Source organism: Coffea arabica, chromosome 2c, assembly GCF_036785885.1.
Source record: "Coffea arabica cultivar ET-39 chromosome 2c, Coffea Arabica ET-39 HiFi, whole genome shotgun sequence".
In the NCBI taxonomy this organism is placed as follows: domain Eukaryota; kingdom Viridiplantae; phylum Streptophyta; class Magnoliopsida; order Gentianales; family Rubiaceae; genus Coffea; species Coffea arabica.
The window spans coordinates 67960774-67987868 of NC_092312.1; the positions used below are offsets into that span (position 1 = coordinate 67960774).

A 27095-nucleotide genomic window follows, 5' to 3' on the forward strand; every position below is an offset into this window, starting at 1 on the left:
ACAACCCTAGGTACGACCTTAGGAATTTAATTATCCAGTTGTATTAAATCTAGAAAAATCCAACCCTAATCAATAAACACGCTACGAGGGCTTATTTAAACTAGATCTTATGTTTCCCCAACATAAAACCAATTATGGTGGTTGTCACTAGTTGTCAACTAAACGAACAATTACGGATTCAATTTAGCTAATGTGACAGTAGGCAATTAAATTAAATTAAATATCCGACCGTTGATATTCAACTGATAAAATAGCCATAAACAATTAATCCAGGAAACACACGAATAGTAACGAATTGGAGGAAGTAGTGAATGTTCGATTAGATCTCACAGATATTATGGACCGCGCCTTCGCGTCGACTTTTGGGTAGACAAGAAACCTAGTCGCTCCTCATCATATCAATCTCGCATGATTTAGTTGATATCATCTAATTAATTACCAAAAGGTTGCGAAAAGGAGAAATAACGAGGAGGCAGGTGAAAAGGCGTTGTCTCTTTTTGGGTTTTGTCTCCGTACTGGAGCAGAAATTACGAAACAAAAGCTAACGAAAAATTGTCCAGAGCAAGAGTAAAAATCAAGGAGTCAAAATCGTACAAAGCCAAAAGCTAGAGAGAAATCTCCAACGTCTGACAGATGGGAAAAGGAAAACTCAAACTAATCTATTACACGTGAATCTGGCTTTTTAGCCAATTCACTCACAATAGCCGCCGAAAAAAAGGAAGAAACGTCCCAGAGTAGAGAAAAAGCTAATCTCCTTATATGACGTGAATCTGGCTTCATTTCTATTGGCCGCCGAAAAACAAGGAAGAGGACTCCGCACTTTACTTCCTCTTTGAAAAGAGTTTTGATCCTTTGCACCTCCGCTGCCCACTAGCCTCCTTTTGGTTTCCTAATTTTTCATTTGTTTTACCAATCCAGCGGGGTCCGTCTTTTAGGTGTATATCCTCAATCTCTATCGTAGGCACGTCTTGAAATAAAGGGTCTTTTGAAAATTTGCCCCAAGAGATCACTTTTAACACCAACCACCAACAATTTATACAAATATGAAATATGAGCGAAATTTTAATATTTAGCACAGTAAGTAACCAAAATTAGGACAAAATAACAGTGCAAATTGTGCCCAATAATTGCTCTATCAAATCCCCCCACACCTAGATAATACTTGTTCTCAAGCATTTCGAAACTCAGAAGTACAATCAAGATAGCAACGGTTCCATAGTGGTCTATACTAACATATATATCCCGCATTCCTGACAATGCCGCCAAAATTAGAACATACCGGACAGGTGGTTATCCAAAGAATATGAACAGTAATACACGTCACCTTCAAGAAAATGTATAAATATTAGGAACGCTCAAATCAACATCACGAAATGGAATTACCATAAACTTGCACATTTATCACATCTCCACCATTCAAAAGTGAACTAAATACACAAATCAAAGGGACTTTAATAAGGTTGTAATGGGGCTTAGGTAAAAGGCGAGATAAAAAGGTAAAGACAGGGTGTAATGTGTCAAAAGAATGTCTGATATTCACTACATAACCACAACGCTTTACCGGAAAATTTTCACAAGCAAGGCATTTCCATTCGCTATATCCACCGTGCAAGTGTTGGAACACTTTTTGTATTTTCTCTCTCTTTTTTTTTTGAAGAGCGTCTTACAGGGCGTGGGCACACCCTGTAAACCAGAGTCTTCTGTTCACCAGTTTGTCAATAGCTTTTTTTTTCTTTCTCTTTTTTTTTTCTTTTTTTTCTTCTTTTTCGATCTCAGATGCACAGAACTGGCACCATACAACTTCTATTCCGACTGGCAGGTGTCGAGCCTGTGCAATAATAAATACCTACTCGAGAAAAATGAATTTTCTGTGTATAGTAGTGAGTAGGGTCGAATCCACAGGGACTGGAAAAAAATTCGATTCTTTTCAAGTTCGGGACACGGGGGATTTTTATCAGATAAAACTAAAAATAAATAATTAAATAATTTAACTAAAAATAATTAAACAATTTAACCAAAGATAAATAATTAATTAATACAATTGTAAATAGCAATTAAATAAATAATAAATTCTAGCCAAGGATACAACTACGCAGACACAGTCCATTCATCCGATCATTGATGCAAAGAAGGTTCACTTAATTTAATTAATAGGCTAGTTATAGTCGCCGATAAGCTCTAACGACCAGCTTTTCCTTAATTTATTTATAACCAAGGTACGACCGTTGATTACCTCTAACTAGGAAATACTCCTAGGTACGACCGTAGGAATTAATTTCCTAATTGCATTAAAAACTAGAAAAGCCTAACCCAAATTAATAACACGCTACGAGGGTTATTTAAATCAGATTGCATGTTCTCCTAGTATGTGAAAATACTAGTTGCCACTAATATTAACCAACTAAACAATTACGGATTTAATTGATTAATTTGACAAGAGATTAAAAAGTCAAATTGCACATCGGGCCCTTGATATCCAATTAACAAAATAATCCCATGGAAATTAAAATAGAAAACATGCAAATATTAATAAATTAAGGAACACGTAAAATTAATTAGATCTCACAGATATTTGGGACTGCGTCGTCGCGTTGATCCTTGACTAGATGAGAAAATTAGCCACGCCTCATGAGAAAATCTTCGCACAATTCAATTGAATTTGAAGCCATAAATAACTCTTGCTAGTAACTGAAAATGAAAATCTGATTCTCCGTAATCTAATGCAATAAAACTAGTTTCATGGAAGAAACTAGTTGAATGAAAGAAACCGAAGAAACATAAAACAAACTTCTGGAGAAAACTTCACACCCAAAATCCAACAAACCAATCAACTACCTATTCTACCTACGGAGCTTCTTGGAGAGAAAACTAAAACTTGTCTAATGTCTTCTGCCGCCCTCTCATTCTCCTCTGCACTAGTTTTATATGAGAACTAGTTACGTAGGAAGCAAATAGAAAAGCTACTTTCATCATCAAAGTCAAAGCTCAATCATCAAAGCCAACACCTTGACTCATGAGTATATCTCCCACAATAAGAACAAACTTTCTACGTGGTCCCCGCTTTGATTTCTTATTGCTAGTGGATTTCATCATATCAATTCAATTCTTCATCAGCAGTTCCGTTGGTTTGCACAATTTGGGCTGATGGTGGAAAGCTTTTAGAAGCTTTCACGTGTGGAGAAATCTTCTCAAGAAGGTCCCCTTTTAGCACTTTTCTGCTCAACTTTCTGAAATTATATCCAAATACCAAATATAAATATATATTGACAATTAAAACAATATTTGGCAAGGATAAAGAGGAAAATTAATGATAAAATTACTAACAATTAATACCCTATCAATTCCCCCCACACTTAAATCATGCTTGTCCTCAAGTATGGGAACACTAAACTCAACAATGGCTAACTCTCATTTCATTTACTGCCAAGCTACGCTTATCCCAAAATCAAGTTTTAGTGGCTAAGTGTCAAAACATATTTCTCCCGGTTAGCTCTTGAAATCATAGACTCGTCCAATTCATGGCTAACTCGTCTAAGAAATTAAAATATTAAACTAGCAAAAGTTAGCAATTAGGTCAACTGAAAATCAAAATCTCAACATTGAAGAACAAGGATCGGCAGGCCAACATGATCATAAGCTTACACATTATTTTCTTCTCTTTTTTTTTTTTTTTTTTTTTTTGAATGCCCAGTCCCAAGCTATTCAAGTCTTTTGACGTGAACTCTGACATTTTTAGATGAAAGAGCCCAGTTACTCAACTTTTCACAGTTTCAGGACTAACTACTCATAGATATCGCCACTTTTTGACGCGAAAGTCGACACTTGTGGTGAAGACTCCCGGTTACTAGGTGACGGCACTAGCGGAGTAGAGTCATTTATTAATCACAATTAAAGTACCAGAAAACCAAATAATTAAAGATCATGGCCCACGTCATCTCCTAATATGGAGAACTAAGATCAACAATTGCCCAATCCACACAACAATTGCTAGTAAAATATTTATATTGCCTAAACAAGTTAACCACAATTTGCACCAAGTCATTAAACTCATGATATTCACCAAGATAACATGCGTTTACTTGCCATCTAAACAAAATTCATAGGATAAATCACAACCAGCAATAAACGAATGAATTGCCATATTTATTCATCAAAACACTAGTAAGAAAGGCAGTAAATTAAAGAAACACCAATCAAAACTAAACCCAAATCCCCCCCACACTTAAATCACACATTGCCCTCAATGTGATAATGAAACAGTAAAAATAAGAAGGACAACGAAACTCCCCTGAAGCTGGTGCCAGCTATTAGCACCTGTAGTTGGAGGAGACGGAGCGGAGGTCAAAGGGTCGGTATCGTGGTTTCACCATTCTTTCCAAATTGTACTAAATAAATAAAAATCAAGCAAAGTAAAAAGAAACAAGCAAAGTAACATAGAAGTACCCAACTAAGGAGGAATAGAAATGTCAGGTAGTCCAAACACGCAAAACTTTCAGAAATGTACTGTAATAAAGATAATAAAAACATGCTGCAATAATAAAATAAGAAAATAAAAAAAAATAATAAAAAGAGATTGAGGCAGGCGCGTGCATACGAAGCCAGTGGTGCGATGAAGGTGGTGGCTGTGAGAGAGAAGAGTTTGCGGCAGCTGGATCTGGTGGTGCTCAGCGACTGCGGGTGGTGGGTGACGGGTTGGGGTAGCGCGCGCGAGGGAGCGGCGGGCTCCAGGTGGCGCGCGAGAGGGAGCGGTGGGCTCCAGGTGGCGCGCGAGGAGGGGAGGAGACCTGGGGCGGCGGCGGCTCTGGGTGAAGGAACCAGAGAAAAGGGGAAAGCAGGGAAAGAAGAAAGAAAGAAAGAAAGAAGAAAGAAAAAGAAAAGAAGAAAAAGAAGGATTTGTTTTTTTTTTATTTTTTTTTTATTTTTTATTTTTTATTATTATTATTTTTTTTTTATTTTATTTTATTTTATTTTTTATTTTTTTTTAGGTCGTCAAACACCGCGTGGGCACCAAGATTATAAAACATCCACTGACCTCAGGAGACACCAACGCCGCGTGGGCACGCCAAGATTATAAAACATCCACTGACCTCAGGAGACACCAACGCCGCGTGGGCACGCCAAGATCTCACTTCCTGATTTCAGTAAAGGAAATATGAGTACTGATACTACCCAACGAGTAAATGACCCAATGCAAAAGAACCAACTAGAAAGAACAAAACAATTAGAAATAACAAAACTAATATTTGGGTTGCCTCCCAAACTAGCGCCTTTCTTTAATGTCTTTGGCTAGACGGAGTCCAGAATTTGCTTAAACTAAGCAAATCGGGTCTTCCAGTTGCATCATCTCCACCCGTTCAATTGGAAATCCTTCATAATACGGCTTGAGACGGTGACCATTCACCACAAATTTCTTCTCCGTTTTCAAACTTTGGATCTCTACTGCACCATAATGAAAGACATTAGTTACAACAAAGGGACCAATCCAACGAGAACGTAGCTTACCTGGAAATAACTTCAATTTGGAGTGGTATAGTAAAACTTTTTGCCCGCAGACGAATGTCTTCCTAGAGATCTGTTGGTCATGAAAGATCCGATTCTTCTCTTTATAGATCACTGCATTCTCGTATGCTTCATTTCGGATTTCTTCCAACTCTTGTAATTGCAACTTCCTTTGAATTCCGCCTTCCTCGATATCCATATTGCATTGCTTGACCGCCCAAAACGCTCTATGCTCAAACTCTACCGGGAGATGACATGGTTTTCCAAATACCAATCGGTAAGGGGACATGCCAATAGGTGTCTTGTATGCCGTCCTATATGCCCATAGTGCATCCTCTAGTCTCACACTCCAATCCTTCCTATCGGGTCGGACCATCTTTTCTAGAATTGATTTGATCTCTCGGTTCGATGCTTCCGCCTGACCATTTGTCTGAGGATAGTAGGATGTAGAGACTTTGTGCAAGACACCATATCTCCTAAAAATTGCAGCGATCGTTTTGTTGCAGAAATGAGTACCCCGATCACTTACAATTGCTCGCGGCATCCCAAAGCGAACAAAAATATTAGACTTAACAAATTCTGCAACCACTTTGGAATCATTAGTGCGGGTGGCCTTTGCTTCTACCCACTTCGAAACATAATCTACAGCAAGCAATATATACAAAAAACCAAAGGACGAAGGAAAAGGACCCATAAAATCAATGCCCCAAACGTCAAAAATTTCAACAAAAATCATTGGGGTTTGAGTCATTTGATCCCTACGAGAGATATTACCCACTCTTTGACACTTATCACATGACTTACAAAATGAGTAGGCATCTTTGAATAGAGTTGGCCAATAGAATCCACTCTCTAGCACCTTACGAGCCGTTCTCTTCGGTCCAAAGTGACCTCCACATGCAAAAGAGTGACAATATGCTAGAATAGATTGAAATTCAACTTCACTTACATATCTACGGATGATTTGATCGGCACCCCGCTTCCAGAGGTAAGGATCATCCCAAATGTAGAACTTTGCATCGCTCCTCAACTTGTCTCTCTTTGCCTTAGGCCATCCTGTAGGAAATTTGTCAGTGACTAGAAAATTAACAATATCTGCATACCAAGGCAAGGATGAATTAATAGAAAATAAATGCTCCTCGGGAAATGCTTCTCTCAATGGGAGGTCCTCTTCGACGACTTGTACTCGACTCAAGTGATCTGCTACCAGGTTCTCTGCCCCTTTCTTATCTCGGATCTCCAGGTTGAACTCTTGTAACAATAATATCCACCGTATCAATCGCGGTTTTGCCTCTTTCTTGGTCAATAAATACCGTAAAGCTGCATGATCTGAAAAAATAATAACTTTAGCACCAAGTAAATAAGACCGAAATTTCTCTAAGGCAAAAACAACTGCTAAAAGCTCCTTTTCGGTGGTTGAATAGTTCAATTGAGCTCCGTTCAAGGCTCGAGATGCGTAGTAGATAGCATGAGCTGCCTTTCCTACTCTTTGACCCAATACCGCACCCACTGCATAGTCGCTGGCGTCACACATGATTTCGAATGGGAGGTTCCAGTCAGGGGGTTGGATAATAGGTGAGGTGGTCAATAACTCCTTTAACTTATTGAATGCCCCCTTACATGTTTCATCGAATTCGAAGGATACATCTTTTTGCAAAAGTTGGAACAAAGGTGCTCCAATTTTCGAGAAGTCCTTGATGAACCTTCTATAGAAACCTGCGTGACCCAAGAAGGAACGAACTTCCCGCACAGTCGCGGGGTAAGGTAAAGTAGATATAACATCTATTTTTGCCTTATCAACCTCAATACCTGTAGATGATACAACATGACCCAAAACTATCCCGTGTTCAACCATAAAATGACATTTTTCCCAATTATGCACGAGATTAGTTTCTATACACCTTACTAAGATCAATTTCAGGTTATCTAGACAGTTTTCAAAACTTTCACCATATACACTGAAATCGTCCATGAAAACCTCAATAATCTTCTCAACATATTCTGAAAAGATACTTACCATGCATCTTTGGAAGGTAGCAGGTGCATTGCACAATCCAAATGGCATCCTTCGGTATGCAAATGTTCCAAATGGGCAGGTGAAAGTAGTATTTTCTTGGTCCTCGGGTGCGATGGCAATTTGAAAATAACCTGAAAATCCATCCAAGAAACAATAGTAAGCTCGACATGCTAATCGCTCCACCATTTGGTCAATGAAAGGGAGAGGGAAATGGTCCTTTTTCGTGACGGCATTTAGCTTTCGGTAATCGATACACTGTCGCCATCCGGTGGGCTTTCGAATTGGTACGAGCTCACCCTCTTGGTTTGATTCCACTGTCACCCCTGCCTTCTTCGGGACCACCTGTACTGGACTTACCCACGGGCTATCTGATATTGCAAATATAATTCCAACATCCAGCAGTTTTAAAATCTCTTTCTTTACGACCTCCATCATGAGAGGATTTAATCTCCGTTGAGCTTGCCGTACGGGTTTAGCATTCTCCTCGAGTCGAATTCGGTGCATACACACCGCGGGACTAATTCCCTTGATGTCGGCGATGGTCCATCCTATCGCCTGCTTATGTTCCCTAAGAACTCGAAGTAGTTTCTCTTCTTGAACCTTTGATAAACCCGCGGAGATGATCACTGGAAGTGTCTCCCCTTCACCCAAGTATGCATATTTCAGGTGTTTCGGCAGCGGTTTCAGTTCCAAGACAGGTGCCTGCACCACAGATGGAAGTAACCTTTTGTGAGGTTCAGGTATAAAAATGGGTGCGAGGTCATACCTTGTCTTCGTGGTTGGTAACGTTTGCAACGATCCAATCACGCATTTAAGCTCTTCACTCAACTCTACTCCAGAGGTGGTTTCGGACTCGAAGTGCCTGGTCAGAACGACCTCTAGCTCATCCCTGCCTTCAATTTCAAAAACCTCCTGTATAGCAGGGTCAATAACATTTACCGAGAAAACAGAGCCAACATTTGAATCGGATGGATATTTCATGGTCTCAAAGATGTTAAAGTGGACAATCTCACCATCAAATTCCATAGACAAAGTACCCTTATTAACATCAATTTTGGTTCGGGCTGTGCTCAAAAAGGGTCTACCTAACAACAAAGGTGACGGATCACGGGAGTGTTCATCCTCCATATCGAGCACATAAAAATCAGCTGGAAAAACCAATTCATTAATTTTTACCAAAACATCTTCAATCAACCCGTCAGGGTATGCATTGGTCCTGTCAGCTAGTTGGATTATTATTCCAGTTTCTTTCAAAGGGCCTAAGTTCAAAGAAGCATAAATAGATTTCGGCATGACATTAATCGATGCTCCTAGATCTAACATGGCCTTTCCAATCAAAGTATTACCTATCCTACAAGGAATAGTAAACATACCTGGATCTCCGCATTTTGGTGGAAGTTTCCTTTGTAGAATTGCCGAAACATTCTCCCCAACTATAACTCGTTCATCCCCTTTCAACCGCTTGCGATTGGCACACAGGTCCCTCAAAAATTTTGCGTACCTGGGTACTTGTTTAATCGCATCCAGTAGGGGTATGTTGATCTCCACCTTGCGAAAGATCTCCAGGACCTCTTTTTCCTTGTCTTGCTTCTTTGGTTTCTCTAACCTGCTAGGAAAGGGAGGTGGATTAGTTTTAGTTGTAGGAATTGGGTTCGAGGGTACCTTTGCATTTTTGTTGTCTGTGCCCTCCTCTTCCAATTCTTTTTCAATCCGTTCCTCGTCCTTGTCTTTAGGAATCACCGGTTCGGGTCCTTGAACTTCCTTGCCACTCCTTAAGGTCATTGCACTTACATTCTTTGGATTTGCCTCAGGTTGATATGGCAATTTTCCTTGAACTTGGGACTCCAAACGGTTGATTGTTATAGCCATTTGATTCATTTGATTTTGCAATGATTGCACCTGTCCCAGTTGATTTCTCATGCTTTGCAGGTCTGAATCCGTCTTTTGTTGATTGGCAAGTAATTGCTTCATCATTTCTTCCATGGACGGACTTGAGTTTGAAGGGGGTGGTGGTGGTGGTGGGCGAGGATGATACTGCTGTTGGTGTCCTTGCTGTCTATTTGGCACAAAGTTAGACTACCTATTTCCTCCATAGCTAAGGTTGGGGTGATCCTTCCAACCAGGATTGTAGGTGTTTGAGTATGGATCATATGGCTTTCTTGGCGCGGGCGCGTGGTCAGCCATGTTCACCTGTTTTGCAGTTTCTTCTTGAACCAGTGGACACATTTCCGTAGGATGACTCACGGCAGTGCACACCCCACACACTTTGGCTTGTGAAGCATTCCCCACAGCTAATTGTCTTACAAAAGATGTTAATTCGGAGATCTGCTGTTGGATAGAGGACGTTTCCACCTCATTCACCCTGCGCGTCGGGATGTCCTCTCTTGAACCAAACTGTTGTGAGTTCTCAGCCATCCCTTCAATCAACTCCCATGCTCCTCGAGGGGTTTTGTTCACCAACGCCCCTCCACTTGCAGCATCGATTATGCTTCTGTCCCTGAAAAGTAATCCCTCGTAGAAATATTGGATGAGCAGTTGCTCACTTATCTGATGTTGAGGGCATTTGGTGCACAGTTTCTTAAACCTCTCCCAGTACTCATAGAGTGACTCGCCTGGGTGTTGTTTGATGCCACATATCTCTTTCCTTAGGCTCGCAGCTCGAGACGCCGGAAAGTACTTGTCCAGAAATTTTTTCTTTAATTGATCCCACGTGGTGATACTACCAGGTGGTAGGTAGTAGAGCCAGTCTTTTGCGGAGTCCTTCAAAGAGAAGGGGAAAGCCCTCATCTTTATTTGCTCTTCTGTAATTCCCGGAGGCTTCATACTGTTGCAAACGACGTCGAACTCTTGCAAGTGCTTGTAGGGCTCCTCACCTGGTAGACCATGAAAAGATGGCAAGAGATGAATTAGACCAGATTTTAGTTCAAAGGGAGTGTCATCATTTAAATTTGGAAAAGTAATGCACAAGGGCTGCTGATTTAAATCAGGAGCAGCCAACTCCCTTAATGTTCGTGCATTTGCCATAGTGACTTCCTCTTGGTCTGAATCACTCGAATTGTCACCAGACAAATTTGTCGGCTCAACCTCTAGATCAAGTCCCTGAGGTGCAATACCGTATTGCTCTTCTCTGAGTCGCCTGGTTTCTTTCCTCGTTCTACGCGCGGTCTTCTCTACTTCAGGGTCGAAAACTAATTCGCCTGTACGAGAAGAGCGAGGCATAAACTAGAAAAAAAATACCAGAAAATTAGAACAAAAATGAACTTAAAAAGAAACAAATAATTAACGCCAGTCCCCGGCAGCGGCGCCAAAAATTGGCAGGTGTCGAGCCTGTGCAATAATAAATACCTACTCGAGAAAAATGAATTTTCTGTGTATAGTAGTGAGTAGGGTCGAATCCACAGGGACTGGAAAAAAATTCGATTCTTTTCAAGTTCGGGACACGGGGGATTTTTATCAGATAAAACTAAAAATAAATAATTAAATAATTTAACTAAAAATAATTAAACAATTTAACCAAAGATAAATAATTAATTAATACAATTGTAAATAGCAATTAAATAAATAATAAATTCTAGCCAAGGATACAACTACGCAGACACAGTCCATTCATCCGATCATTGATGCAAAGAAGGTTCACTTAATTTAATTAATAGGCTAGTTATAGTCGCCGATAAGCTCTAACGACCAGCTTTTCCTTAATTTATTTATAACCAAGGTACGACCGTTGATTACCTCTAATTAGGAAATACTCCTAGGTACGACCGTAGGAATTAATTTCCTAATTGCATTAAAAACTAGAAAAGTCTAACCCAAATTAATAACACGCTACGAGGGTTATTTAAATCAGATTGCATGTTCTCCTAGTATGTGAAAATACTAGTTGCCACTAATATTAACCAACTAAACAATTACGGATTTAATTGATTAATTTGACAAGAGATTAAAAAGTCAAATTGCACATCGGGCCCTTGATATCCAATTAACAAAATAATCCCATGGAAATTAAAATAGAAAACATGCAAATATTAATAAATTAAGGAACACGTAAAATTAATTAGATCTCACAGATATTTGGGACTGCGTCGTCGCGTTGATCCTTGACTAGATGAGAAAATTAGCCACGCCTCATGAGAAAATCTTCGCACAATTCAATTGAATTTGAAGCCATAAATAACTCTTGCTAGTAACTGAAAATGAAAATCTGATTCTCCGTAATCTAATGCAATAAAACTAGTTTCATGGAAGAAACTAGTTGAATGAAAGAAACCGAAGAAACATAAAACAAACTTCTGGAGAAAACTTCACACCCAAAATCCAACAAACCAATCAACTACCTATTCTACCTACGGAGCTTCTTGGAGAGAAAACTAAAACTTGTCTAATGTCTTCTGCCGCCCTCTCATTCTCCTCTGCACTAGTTTTATATGAGAACTAGTTACGTAGGAAGCAAATAGAAAAGCTACTTTCATCATCAAAGTCAAAGCTCAATCATCAAAGCCAACACCTTGACTCATGAGTATATCTCCCACAATAAGAACAAACTTTCTACGTGGTCCCCGCTTTGATTTCTTATTGCTAGTGGATTTCATCATATCAATTCAATTCTTCATCAGCAGTTCCGTTGGTTTGCACAATTTGGGCTGATGGTGGAAAGCTTTTAGAAGCTTTCACGTGTGGAGAAATCTTCTCAAGAAGGTCCCCTTTTAGCACTTTTCTGCTCAACTTTCTGAAATTATATCCAAATACCAAATATAAATATATATTGACAATTAAAACAATATTTGGCAAGGATAAAGAGGAAAATTAATGATAAAATTACTAACAATTAATACCCTATCACCGACAACACTTGCGACCCTAGATTTATTTGCCTTACACAAGCAATGAAATTCAGACATCTCTTAACGACATAAGGTTGAACAAGAATGTTTAAAAAGGTCCTGGGTTATTAAACATGGCTAACACACAAAAAAGAAGGATAAAAGCTCAAATCGGTTCACTATTGGGAGACAAGATGAAGGCATGGTTTGTAGAAAACTAAAGAAGATTAAATCTTAAATACCCTTATCATTTCAAATGCATTCAGTTCAACAAAATGTGGCCTCGACATGTACAAAATAGCAAGTTCTAGAATGCCAATACCATGTGTGATACCCACTCAACAACACAAATGAAGCAAATAAGAATAGTGTGCTCGCGCATGGCTCAAAAACTTCCAAAAGTTTCAAGAATGGGTCAAGTTCAGCATATTCAACATTCAACGATATTGGCAAGGAAAATCAAAATGCAAAGCTAGCATATATGATCACATACACGTGCACCCTGATTGTATAATTTATCATAGCAAAATGCTCTAGCAAAAAGTGAACTAACTACACAATTTTTCCTTTTTGTTTTTCATTTTTTTTCTCATTTTCTGTTTGTTTCATTTTCCTCTTTTTTTTTTCTTTTCTCTTTCGAGAAACAAGAAATTATTGAAACAAAAAGAAATAAAAGAAAGAAATCACTCCCTCACACCTAAAACCTACATTGTCCTCAATGTAACAAAGACAAATAAAGTGCGAGGATAAAGGGACGAAACTTCCCTGACTACCGAAAGGATGCAGCGAGAAACTAAGGGGGAGGAGGATGAGGAGGCTGGAATCCAATATGAGCAAAGAAACCTATAGGATGAGGTGCGCAATGGGAGAATGGAGCGGCGTGCAGTAGCAGCGATCTGCTGTGCGATGGAAGAGAGAGAGAAGGGCGGCGACGCAGCGGTGGTGCGGGCTGGAGAGCGGCGGCGGACAAATAGGAAAAAGAAAAAGTAGAAATTGAAACTAAGACAAAACAACAAAAAGTGAAAAGTAGAAACTAAGATAAAAAAAATTGAAAAGACCAGACAAAACGAGAAGAGAGGAAAGTAGAAAAGTGGGGTTAGCGATGGTCCTGGTTGTATTTGACTTTCGTTGTCGCAAAGGTTGAAAGGCGTGGACACACCTTGGAAGGTGAGGTTTTCTGATCACCAAGTTTTACAAATGTCCATGCGTTGTGAACACAAGGCGCGGGCACGCCTTGTAACATGAAGTCTTCCGCCCACGAATTTGTGCCCCCAACCCAAAATAAAACTACACAGAAACACCCATGACCTATAATAAAGATTGTTTGTCAATAGGAACCTAAACCCACTGATCTTGAACACACAAATATGAAATAAAATACAATTGAAATCCTTGGATTGCCTTCCAAGTAGCGCTTTTCTTTAATATTTTTGGCTAGACACATTACACCATTCTTCAGTTTGGATATAATTCAATTTTTCTTGTAATCGGTGGCCCTCCTTCGGGATCCAAATAGCTATTGAGTGCAACATTTTTTCTTAATTTTTTATCCATTTTCACCTCATGAATTGCTTTCATTCCATAATACTTGTTCGCAGCAATTTTGAATTTACCACTACAAGCAAACTCAGAAAATTCTTGTACAGGGAGATTAGTGGCATAAATAGCAAATACAGAATGAGAGTTAATAGGATGTTTTATTGTATAAAAAATATTAAAGTGGACTATTTCTTCATCAAATTCTATCGTGAGAGTACCCTTACTAACATCAATCTTAGTTTGGACAGTATTCAAGAATGGCCTTTCTAATATAATGGGTGATAGATTTGGGGCACTTCTATCATCCATGTAAAACACATAAAAATCAGCAGGAAAAATTAATTCATCTACTTGCAATAAAACATTCTCTACTATCCCATCTGAATAAGCAAATATACGATCAGCCAATTGAATTATTATTTCTGTTTCTTTTAAGGGTCCTAAATTTATGGAATCATAGATTAATTTAGGCATCACATTAATAGAAGCCCCTAAATCTAGCATGACATTTTCGATATTAGAATGGCCAATCTTACAGGGGATAGTAAATATACTTGGATCCCCGCATTTGGGAGTTTCATTTGAAGTACAGCTGATACATTCTCTCCTACCGTCACTCTCTCATCATCCCTTAGCTTCCTTTTGTTAACGCACAAGTCCTTCAAGAACTTTGCATACTTGGGCATCTGTTTGATCGCGTCCAATAGGGGGATATTTACTTGCACTTTGCGGAACGGAACACATTCAAGATTTCTTTTTCCTTCTCCGCCTTTTTTGTCTTTTCCAACCTGCAAGGAAAAGGCTGAAAGTTAGATTTAATAGGAATTGAAGGAGTGAGCGTTACCTTAAGGTCTTCACGAATGCGCCCTTCTTCTTCAATCTCATTTTCTATCTCCTCCTTAAATTTGCTTTTCGGATTCGTCAACTTAGGTTCCTCCACTTCCTTGCCACTTCTCAGTGTCATAGCACTTACATTTTTTGGATTTGTTTTAGGTTGCGATGGCAATTTTTCAAAAACATGAGACTCCAAGCGATTAATGACAGTTGTCATTTGGCTCATTCGAATCTCTATATCTTTCATGCCTAATCTAGTTTCCTATTGGAATTGAGTAGTACTCGTGACCAAGGATCTAGTTTCTTGCTGGAGTTGAGTAGTAATCGTGGTCAGACTCTTGACAATATCCTCTAAAGAGCCTCCTGAATTGGCGGATGAATGTTGAGGGTTTGGTTGCCATGGTTGCTGAAATCCTAGTGGACGATTTGAGAATGAATTCTGTGGCTTGTTTCCATAGTTGAAGTTGGGGTGGTCTCTTCAACCCGGATTGTACGTGTTCGAGTATTGATCGTACTGCCTATTAGGCGTGGGCACGCCTCCAGCCATGTTTACTTGTTCAGTCCCACCCTCTTGCAAAATAGGGCATGAGTCAGCGGGGTGGCCCACGTTTGTGCAAATTTCACAGACTTTTGCTTGATGCACGTTCCCCACAGCTAATTACAGAACAAAAGATGTTAGCTCCGATAGCTGCTGGTGAATGGATGTCGTCTCCACCTCATTAACCTTACGGGTAGGGTTACTCTCACGGAAGCCAAATTGTTGAGAATTCTTTGCCATTGCTTCAATAAGCAGCCACGCTTCTCTCGGTATCTTATTTGCCAGTGTTCCCCCACTCGCAGCATCAATGATAATTCTGTCAGATGACTGAAGTCCCTCCTAGAAGTATTGGATCAATAATTGCTTACTAATTTGATGCTGTGGACATCTAATGCACAACTTATTGAACCTTTCCCAACAGTCATATAGGGATTCCCCAGGATACTGTTTAATGTTGTATATCTCTTTTCTCAGACTTGCACCCCCGGATGCAGAGAAGAATTTTTTCAAAATATTTTTTTTTAGTTGGGCTCATGTTGTGATACTACCTACAAGTAGGTAGTATAACCAATCCTTCGCTGCATCCTTTAAGGAGAAAGGGAATGCTCTAAGTTTAATCTGCTCCTTAGTAATTCTTGAAGGCTTTATATTGGAGCATACCACATCGAACTCTTGGATGTGTTTATAGGTTTCTTCACCCGAGAGGCCATGGAACGTGGGTAAAAGATGAATTAATCCCGACTTCAATTCGAAAGAGGTATTCCCAGCTAGAGTTGGAAATGTGATGCACAACGGCTGTTGGGGCAATTCCAGAGCAACCAACTCCCTTAGTGTTCTTGCATTCGCCATAGGGATGTGCTCTTGACTTGGGTCATTTGAATTATCACCACTTGAATCTGTTGAGTCAATCTCTGGATCCAGTTCCTGAGATGCAATGCTAGATTGCTTTTCTCTGAGTTGTCTAGTCTCTTTCCTAGTTTGACGCACAGTCTTCTCTGCTTCCTGGTCAAAAATCAATTCGCATGTACGAGAAGAACGAGGCATAAACTAAAAAAATGCCAAACAAATCTAAAGAGAACAACTTAAAAAGAAACAAAATTAACCAAAACACCGTTCCCCGGCAACGGCGCCAAAAATTGACAGGTGCCGAACCTGTGCAATAATAATTACTAAAAAGTCCTAATTACCACCACAATTAATTATAGAACAAATTCAAGTACTAGAGTAGGGACCCTAGTTGTACAATGGGTCACTTGATACACCCTGTTCCCGAAAAATTTGTTTGATCCGATATACTAGAATTGTTTATAAAAGTATTAGATTTGCATACAATGACAAGTAGGGTTGATTCCACAGGGAACGGAGAGGAAGTTGTTTCTTTCCAAATCAATAGAACAAAATTAGGGCATATTTAATGGAGTGAAAATGAAATTAAAATAAACAAAATTCAAAAGCTAACTCACCAAGTACAATTTACTAAAAATAGCAATTAATAAAATTTTACCCAAAGGATCAATTTTTCAAGTACGGTCCAATTAAATGATCATCGATGCAAAAATATTTCATTTATTCGTCACTAGATTGGTTATAGCTATCAACAAGCTCTAATAGCCAGTTCTTCCTTACTTTTTCGACAGTCAATGTACGACCATTGACTACTTTCTAACCAGAGAACAACCCTAGGTATGACCGTAGGAATTTAATTATCCAGTTGCATTAAACCTAGAAAAACCCAACCATAATCAATAAACATGCTACGAGGGTTTGTTTAAACTAGATCTTATGTTTCCCCAACATAAAGTCAATTATGATGGTTGTCACTAGTTGTCAACTAAATGAACAATTACGGATTCAATTTAGTTAACGTGACAGTAGGCAATTAAATTAAATTAAATATTCGACCGTTGATACTCAACTGATAAAATAGCCATAAACAATTAATCTAGAGAACGCACGAATAGTAACGAATTGAAGAAAATAGCGAAAGTTCGATTAGATCTCATAGATATTATGGACTGCGCCTTCGAGTCGACCTTTGGATAGAGAAGAAATTTAGTCGCTCCTCATCATATCAATCTCGCATGATTTAGTTGATATCATCTAATTAATTACCAAAAGGTTACGAAAAGGAGAAATAACGAGGAGGCAAGCGAAAAGGCGTTGTCTCTTTTTAGGTTTTGTCTCCGTACTGGACCCAAAATTACAAAACAAAAGCTAATGAAAAATTGTCCAGAGCAAGAGTAAAAATCAAGGAGTCAAAGTCGTACAAAGCCAAAAGCTAGAGAGAGGTCTCCAATGTCTGACAGATGGGAAAAGGAAAAGTCAAACTAATCTATTCCATGTGAATCTGGCTTTTTAGCCAATTCACTCACAATAGCCGCCGAAAAGAAAGGAAGAAACGTCCCAGAGCAGAGCAAAAGCTAATCTCGTTATATGACATGAATCTGGCTTCGTTTCTTAGGGGTGTGCATTCGGTGCAAAATCGGTAATTCGGTGCACTGAATTCGGTGAATTCGGTTATTCTACCTATAGAAATCTAAACCGTTTTTAATTCCGAATTAGCCAAAACCGAATTCATACCACAACCGATTTCAAATTTAAAAACGGTAATGAATTCGGTTTAACCGAATTCATCTATTAAAAAAGTAATAATTTATCTATTAATTTAAATTAGAGTAAACCTTAGACTATACAATGATTGGTGATAATTTATGAATTTATAATTTACAATGATTAATAATAAGTAATATTAGTTAGTAGTTACAATGAATTTATAATTTACAGTGATTAATAATAAATAATATTAGTTACAAACTTACAAATTACAATAATTAGTGATAAGTTATATTAGTTACAAACTTATAATTTATTTCAAATCAAAATAAAAACTTATTTACTAACACATGTTATTGTGAAAGTCAATACACTAATACATTGATTTGCAATTCACATGCATTCACTTACACTGCTTAGTTGTCTTGTCTATACTTAAAACCTTAAGATTAGTAAATAGATAATATGAATTTTAACTTATTTGATAACTTATACCTAGAATCCTTAGTCTATGATTTAAGGAACACAATGATTAGTGATAATTTATGAATTCATAATTTACAATGATTAATAATAAGTAATATTAGTTTCAAACTTACAAATTACAATGATTAGTGATAAGTTATATTAGTTACAAACTTATAATTTATTTCAAATCAAAATAAAACTTATTTACTTACATATGTTATTGTGAAAGTCAATATACTAATACATTGATTTGCAATTCATATGCATTCACTTACACTGCTAACTGCTTAGATGTCTTATCTATACTTAAAGGCTAAAGCCTTAAGAATTAAGATTAGTGAATAGATAATATAAATTTTTATGTTAAATATGTAGAGTATACTAATACTTGCAAGTTACAGATAACACATTCAAATATTCAATAATTCAAACATGAATGATATATCAAATTACCAATATCTAAATTCTAATTATGAATTATGTTTATTGTTTAATATTTAGTATTATACACATATGTATTAATTATTATCTAATTCTAATCATGTTACTCATGTATAAAATAATAAGTATTATAGTTATCTTATATTGTTATGTATTACTATATATTTGTATTATTATAGTCATATAACAATTAACAAATACTAAAAGAATATATTGTACATTATTATATATTATTATTATTATAAGTACATGATATGATGATAATACCATATACTAATTATTATTAATAGCATTTACCTATATAATATAATAAAGTATTAGTAGTATATACTAATACTAAATAGCATTTATCTATATATTATATAATTTTATATATCAATTTAGTAATTCGAATGCGGTAATGCGATACCCGATTTCAATTACCGAATTTGAATGCGAAATCGGTTATTACCAAATTCATAATCTCATTACCTATTTCATACCATATTAGAATTCGGTGAATTCGGCATGTACCGAATTTGTACCAAATTACCAAATACCCGATTTCAAATTATCGAATTGAATTTGAAATCGATTATGAATTCGGTAAGAACCGAATTTGCTCACCCCTATCATTTCTATTGGCCGCCGAAAAGCAAGGAAGAGGACTCCGCACTTTACTTCCTCTTTGAAAAGAGTTTTGATCCTCTGCACCTCCGCGGCCCACGAGCCTCCTTTTGGTTTCCTAATTTTTCACTTGTTTTGCCAATCCCACGGCGTCCGTCTTTTAGGTGTATCTTCTCAGTCTCTGGCGTGGGCACGTCTTGAAATAAAGGGTCTTCTGGAAATTTGCCTCAAGAGATCACTTTTAACACCAACAACCTACAATTTTTACAAATATGAAATATGAGCGAAATCTCAATACTTAGCACAGTAAGTAGCCAAAATTAGGACAAAAAATAGTGCAAAATGTGCCTAATAATTGCTCTATCAGGTTTTCATTGGTTTTAACGGCTGAACTTGACAGAAGGTTCAACATTTTGCACTTTCGATAGATCGAGAGCCATAAATTGACTCTTAATTGTTGGGGAGCCAAAAGTTCACCTGACTAATAATTAGACGGGCATTGGGACTTTTTTCCCTATTTCGATCCAAAATGGGCGGAAAGCAAAGGAAAACTAATGAATGCCTCCAAAACTTTCCCAATTTGTCCATTTTATCCTCGCAAAACTATTGAATAAAATTTTATTTACATGTGTATCAAAATCATTCTACTTCCTTCTAAAACTTTAAAACAATACCAAATCTCCACTTCCTCCCTTTTCTTTTCTTTTGTAACTTAACATTTCTCTTTTTTCTTTTTCTATCTTAAACTCACAAACTAGCCATAAGGGGCCGTTTGTGACATTTATGTTTCTTAGTTTCTACTTTTACTTCAAAAAAAAAAACACCTCTTCATATGTATTTATATTTTTTTTGTTGCCAAAAACAAAACATAAATATGCTTGTTTCATCGTATAGTTTCACAAACAAATTGAAATAAACTGTTTGACGGAGAGGATCTCTGTTTCTTGTTTCAATCGTTGGCTTTTCAGAGCAACGACATCTTTGAAAATACATTACCGTCAATTAAAGTGACATGAAAAATGCCCAACTCCTTTGGGCGATTGGTCAAATCCAGAATGGACATGTTTTTTTTTTTTTTTGACAGAAGTAGAAGAAAAGAGAACTGACAAAAAAAGGACCTTTTCTAAGTTTTAGCCTGTGCTTGAAATCGGAATTGGGCTATCTATAAAATTTGATTCGCTATCCATCCAAATTTAAGCCCTTAATATCTCGGTCCAAAATTTTCTGTTAATAATAGCGACAAGAGCCTTGGAATTCTAATGGTGGAAGTTTCACTTTGCTTGGCTTCAACACGCAAGAAGTGAACCGCTTTGGTTTTTATGCCAAGTCTCTGTCCACGATCAATACTACCGATGGAAATGGCGAACGGTACGCTACTCCTTTGAATAATGAAAGTGGCATCTAATGTTTGGCTTCTTTTCCGCATGGATAAAAACAAGGATACGTCAATTCTCTCTATCGATTTGCTGACGAAGCTCCAGGGTCATGCTATTAATGAAGAAGACAGTTTAATCCCTTGATTATGGTGGTGCTTTCTCAAGTATCTTCTTTATATATAGGAAAGTCTATTGAATTGGATACGAAAGATTATAAATACACACACAAATTTTCTTAGATACCTTTATATTTCAAGACTATTTACTTTAAAAAATTTTTGAAGGGAAGGGATGTGAATCCATAATCTCTAAATTGTGAAGTTTCAACTTTAGTCATAAGACCATCGTTTCCCTCAAATTTGAGCATTTTGTCTATCATGCAATGCAAAATTGCTTGTTTGGGTTAGAAATTAATAGATTTTCATTGATTATTCCCTATTTGATAGCAACTTAAAACTTAAATGACCGCTACCAGGGGCGGATTTAAGGTGGGGGCACTGGGGGCATGGGCCCCCACTGCCTCCCCTCAAATTTGTATAATAGTTATACAATTTTGATATAATCGTAAAGGTGCCCCCAGAGTTTTTTTAGAACAAATGTGAAAAAATAGATCACAAATTTTATATCATTTACTTTCCTCCCCTGGTCTTCCATTTTTTCCCCCAACAGAGCCAAGTACCAATTATATCAGTCTTTTCTTTTGGTCCCCTCTCTCCAATTCCTTTTCCTCCTCTGGTCCCCATTTTCCCTTCACAACTGACGGCTCTTCTTTCTTCCCCCATTTATACTTGTTGGTGAATTTATTATTTTTTTGTTTAAAAAATTAGAAAAAGAGTAGATAAAAAATTTTGATGTTATTTTTGCCCCCACCAAAATTTTTTTCTGGCTCCGCCCCTGACCGCTACCGCACTTTTCTCAAAATCTTTAATATGATCCATGGTCCAAATATCTGAAAACAAGCATAACAAAAAAGTACAATAGCCTTTGCTTTGATGAAACCAAATGCTACTGATAGGCTGTCCAGAAGCATTTTCCTTTCCATAACCCGGTACCGTACAGAGTTGATTCTCCTTGTACTCGAGCCTTGGATTAGTTATGGATTCATTTATTTGGTAGAAAGTAGAAACACTTGAAATTCCATCACCTACAATCTAATGGTTGTATTTTCTTTCGTTTTTCTTGAAAGACCAAATACCATTATTGTGTTTTGTTTCCACATGGATAAAAGAAAGGCAACGGTAGCCCTGACCATTAGCAATGTTTAGCACACTTCAGCTTTATTGAAAGGAGACATTTAACATCAATTGAAATCGACCTATGATGACGAAAAGACAAGACACCTAATATATAGACGGACCCATACATATATATCCTATCGAACCATACCTTTCAAGGAGTTTGAACTTTGACGCCAGATTTGAACCTCAAGTTTCTTCTACAAGTGACACACTAAGTCAATATTTAGATCGTTTCCTTGAATTGATACATTATCAGTAAATATGTGAACGAGAATGTGCATCTGGAACGTTTTTAAAAAATGTCGGCTGAAACTTCTTAGCACTATTACGATGAATGTGTATCTATAGGTTTTCAGATATGTATGTATTTGTATCATGTTTGATTTGATGTATTTTCTTTTATTACTACAGATTTATTGAATAAAATTTATTTTTTTTATAAAAAAAATCCTCATATAAAACCAATATAAAATTTCATCAACTTGAACTTTGAAAATAAAAAAACCTGGCAGTCTACCAAGAAGATGACGAAAGAATTCAGAATTAAGCTTAACCTGGCTAATTCGTGTATCCAACTCAGCTTAGCAGCAGTATTAGTTGTCCTTGCAAGTCTAACATTCCCATCGGATTGTTTCCATCATGATGACCATCATCCGGAAATCACTGCTGCCCTCTTCGTCTTTGGTGACTCGCTTATTGATCCTGGAAACAACAACTACATCAACACAAGTACACCTTTCCAGGCCAACTTTCCGCCATACGGAGAATCTTTCTTCAAATATCCGTCAGGGAGGTTTTGCGATGGCCGTGTAATCCCTGACTTTATTGGTAAGTATGTAGGAGGTAGCCAGATTCTATTACGAAAAATCAACAAATGCGCACTGCTTTATGTCCTTTCCATGTATTCAATAACAAGCTTGCTTTGTTGTAATGACCATTTGCAGCTGAATACGCAAAGCTCCCTTTCATTCCACCTTATCTCCAAATTGGCTACCAATATCAGTTGGCTTATGGTTCAAACTTCGCATCTGCTGGCGCTGGTGCTCTAGTTGAAACCTTTCCCGGATTTGTATGTAATTCACTTACGTGGTGTAATTCAATGATGTAATATTGCCATTTCCAAACATATATGGGTTATTGATCTCGAGTCATTTCTCAGGTTATCAACCTTAAACAGCAGTTGTGGTATTTTAACGAGGCTGAAAAACAGTTGAGGTCGAATCTTGGTAAAACAGGAGCAGAGCGTATCTTGTCCAATTCTGTATACTTTTTTAGCATAGGGGGTAATGATTACACGACCGATTCCAGAACTTCCGGCATATATAAGTCATTTACCCCAGAGGATTATGTAGCAATGGTGGTTGGCAACATTACAGCTGCTGTCGAGGTAAATTTTTAATTTTTACTGCTAGACAATAGTCAATTAGCCATTGTAGAGCAAGGCGAAGTGATTATTAGCATGCATAACAGGAAATATACAAGAAAGGTGGGAGAAAATTTGGAGTTCTAAATCTGCCGCCTCTAGGCTGTATACCAGTCTATAGAGCTGCCGATTTGGCTGCTGGAGGGACTGGAGAGTGCAATGGAGAGATCACAGCTTTGGTCAAGTTACACAATGTCTTGCTTTCCAAAAAACTCGAGCACCTCCAGAAGCAGCTCAAAGGCTTCAGATATTCATATTTTGACATTTTCGCTGTTGTTGATGAAATATTTGACAATCCATCAAAATACGGTACATCCATCAACGTTTATTACTTGTTAGTATTAGTAATCCAACTATAAAAATTGAATACCTACTAATTGAATAGCTTTGCAATTATCTGAGTAATTATATAGTGTTTAAATTTGTTCTGTTAATGTCTGCATCTGTTATACTAGTACGTGTATTATACACGTTGCAATTAAAATTGACAATTGTACAGACTCTGAATCCAAACTAACTATACAATGGTGGAGTCACTAACAATGAGTTCCCATTTTTACACTTTGTTTTTAATTGAACAAAAGGTTTTAAAGAAGTGAAGAGTGGATGCTGCGGCAGTGGTCCTTTCCGAGGAGCTGATAGCTGCGGAGGGAAGAGAGGAATAAAAGAATACGAGCTATGTGACAATCCACAAGATTATTTCTCCTTTGACTCCGGTCATCCAACTCAAGCGGCCAACCAGCTATTTGCGAAGCTCATCTGGGCCGGACCCGCCAATATTACTGGGCCTTATAATCTCAAGTCACTCTTTCAGATTTCATTTGTAACCTGATCTACTCTTGATAGAAGTTCACTAGTAGGGGTCTGTTTTTACTTCCAAAATAAGACAAGACAACTGTTCACATATTTTTCTTTTTTTGTTGTCAAAAAACACAACATAAATACGTTTGTTTCATCATATCGTTTCGCAAATAAATCAGAATAAACTGTTTGACAGAGGAGAATCTTTGTTTCTCGTTTCGATCTTTGTACAATATTCGTAATTATATTCTCGCATTTTTCTTCTTAGAGTTTTTCTAGGCAAATTATCAATCAGTAAATAAGCTTGTATAACGTGTTTCAAGACTCAATATATTAAAAATTCAATGCTACTGAATACTACATCATGCTGTAGGTAGGTATGATAATACTGTACAAAGAAAGCATGTGAAATTCCCAATTTGCCTTTGTATAAGGTGGCATTCTCTAATGATGCAACAACAAAGCATATTTTCCCTAACAATAGCTCTCACCACACGATTCCTGGTCTTTCAGAGCTGAAAGACAGTTGCAATAGAGTTAGTCATCTCACATCTGAGCTTGTGAACAATATGTTACTATAAGAGTAGTGCCTATTATACCACACGCTGGTGCCAGTGAATAGCTGTTGGCTGATCATAAGAGTACACTTTACCCTAGCTATTCACTGTAACATATTCGCAGTTGCCTTCCAGAAAACTCAAATGTAAAGGGTGTAGGATGGACAGTTGGTCAGATCTAGAATGGATATGCTTTTTGGACAAAACTAGTAGAAAAGGAACCCAAAAAAAAAAAAACAGAGAACTTTTCTGAGCTTTAGCCTTCGCTTCAAAGCAGAATTGGGATATTTATAAAATTTGGTTCACTACCCATCCAAATTTAAGCCCTTAATCACCATATTTGTAAATGATAAGTTTCACTTTGCTTGGCTTCAATCGCAAGAGGTGAACCGCTTTGTTTTCTAATGGCAAGTCTTTGTCGACGATCAATTCTACCTATGGAAATATACACTACCCCTTTGGATAATGAAACTAACATCTAATATTTTGCTTCTTTTCCACATGGGAGAAACAAGGGAACGCTAATTCTCTCTGTTGATTTGCCTAGTAATGAAGAAACACTTTAGCATCTGAAGAAGCGCGGAGCTTCCCCGGACCGAGCTGAACTGACGAGCTCGGGGTGTTGATGGAAGAGCTGATCCGAGGCCTGCAAAACAAACAAGAGTGATCTCACAAAGGGGGCCCGAGGGTTGTCCCCGAGGGCACTCCGACGGCCAAGTTAGTTTTCCGGTGAGTAAGGTTCACTGGAAGTAGTGACAGTCGGGAGTCAATTGCCAATAGTGAGCGTACCTTGTACAGTTGACGTGTTCTGTCATTTATACCTGTGAGGGAATCCGACCTCCGTACGTTTCGGGACTTGCCCAGAATAGTCGGTATCCCGCACCCAGGGGGATTACTCCCGACCTCTTCGGGACGGACCCTCGCCTCCCCTGGGAGCCCTAGTCGGTGCGGCCCAGGGCTGCTGCCAGGGGTCTGAGGGCCAAGGTCCAGCTCGGCTATTACTGGGCTGCCACGTGTCCGGGCCCAGAACGGGGCCTCTGCACTAGCCCCCTAGATTAGGTAGGACTGTCAGGCAGACCTAATCTACTTCCGCCACGTGGGAGGCCAGAGCCGCGCACTACTCTGCCGAGGTCACCTCTGGTACAGTGCTGTCACAGGGACGCCGCGCCCGCGTCCTTTCAGCTGTCACGCCTCTTCGGTTTCCGTACCAGCATTAAATGCGTTCACATGGGGTCGGTTCAAATTCACGCAACCGTTTTCCCTCCCCTCCTCCCCCTATAAATAGGGGTCGCCAAATTCCCATCTGTCTCATTTGCCATTTCTGCTTCTTCTTGTGCATTTTGAGTTATCACTCTCCCTGTGCATCCACATTTCCATTTTCCAGCAACTTCCGGTGTCCTGTGCCCAGATTCCGGCGAGCCTTCCGTCCATCTTCTGCTATCATCAGTAATTCCCTTTTTGCGATTCACCTTTCCTCTTTGCAGCGTCTCTTTTGCCTTCTGCCACCTCCCGCTTTTTATGTCGGATCATTCCTCCTCCTCTGTCTCTATAATTTCAGTCCGCCGCAGAGCCTCCCGAATCATCGTTCTTTCCTCGCCCTCACCCGCATCTTCATCACCATCTTCTCCTCCTCCCCCTTCCTCTTCTTCCTTCTCTAGCCCCAGCTTCCACACCCCAGACCTGCCTGAGCCTACTGACACCATGAGCTCTCCTTCCCCCCAGTCTCCTTCATCCCATCCTTTTTCTGCCCGCGCTCTAGAGGAAGCGGCCGAGCTCGACGCCTACCTCGAGCGGAAGGCCGCAACCACCCCTTCCCCCCAGTCCCCCCACGACTCCCCCGGCGGGGCCCAGGGCGGAGCTGGAGAGGACAGGGATCCCTCTGAGGGGACCCCTGCTTCGGAGCAGGGGGATGATCCCGAATTCTCCTATGGTTATCCAGACCTACAGGAGGCCACCCTATTACCCCCGGATGTGGCCGAGCTGGCCAAGTCGTACTCCATCCCTCCGGCCTTCGAGCCGAGGGCGGCCGGGCCCGACGACCGAGCCTGCCGACCTCCCCCCGGCTTCGTAGCCATCTACAGGGAGCAGCTCATCGCACGGCTCCGTCTCCCCATTCATTCAGCTTTGACCGAGATTCTGACCTACTGGGGGCTCAGAATCACCCAACTTCACCCCACCTCCATCAGGATCATCACCGGATTCCTGATCTACTGCCTTCTCTGCGACATCCCTTACTCTCTCTCCCTCTTCCGAGCCGCCTTCATCCTTAAGGCCGCCCTCCCAGGGTGGTACTACTTCTCCCGTCGTGGCCCCCAGACCAAGGGAGGGAAAGGGGCCCAGGAGTTGTTCTTCGGCCTCCCCTCCTCCGTGAAGGATTGGAAGGAG

General features: G+C 38.9%; 1 protein-coding gene and 2 non-coding genes across 3 annotated transcripts; all 3 read left to right on the forward strand.

The window, feature by feature from the left end:
• The first annotated feature begins 10061 nt into the window (after window positions 1–10061).
• Window positions 10062–10168, forward strand: LOC113728292 (small nucleolar RNA R71). Its single transcript, XR_003458021.2, has one exon. It is a non-coding gene; the product is annotated as a small nucleolar RNA R71 (small nucleolar RNA).
• A 5449-nt stretch (window positions 10169–15617) lies between these two features.
• On the forward strand, window positions 15618–15724 carry LOC113728369 (small nucleolar RNA R71). The gene has a single exon (XR_003458092.1). It is a non-coding gene; the product is annotated as a small nucleolar RNA R71 (small nucleolar RNA).
• A 6587-nt stretch (window positions 15725–22311) lies between these two features.
• LOC113727528 (GDSL lipase-like) lies at window positions 22312–24348 on the forward strand. Its single transcript, XM_027251753.2, has 5 exons — window positions 22312–22757; window positions 22874–22998; window positions 23089–23316; window positions 23400–23661; window positions 23937–24348. Exons 1-5 carry the CDS (start codon window positions 22454–22456, stop codon window positions 24182–24184), a joined length of 1167 nt encoding a protein of 388 aa, XP_027107554.1. The 5' UTR covers window positions 22312–22453; the 3' UTR covers window positions 24185–24348.
• The last annotated feature ends 2747 nt before the right edge of the window (window positions 24349–27095 follow it).

Bases quoted from the DNA above. Each gene is read 5' to 3' on its own strand.
- LOC113727528 (XM_027251753.2), top strand. From the start codon at position 22,454: ATGACGAAAGAATTCAGAATTAAGCTTAACCTGGCTAATTCGTGTATC. The intron at 23,317-23,399 runs GTAAATTTTTAA...CATGCATAACAG, and splicing joins ACATTACAGCTGCTGTCGAG to GAAATATACAAGAAAGGTGG. The intron at 23,662-23,936 runs GTACATCCATCA...ATTGAACAAAAG, and splicing joins TGACAATCCATCAAAATACG to GTTTTAAAGAAGTGAAGAGT.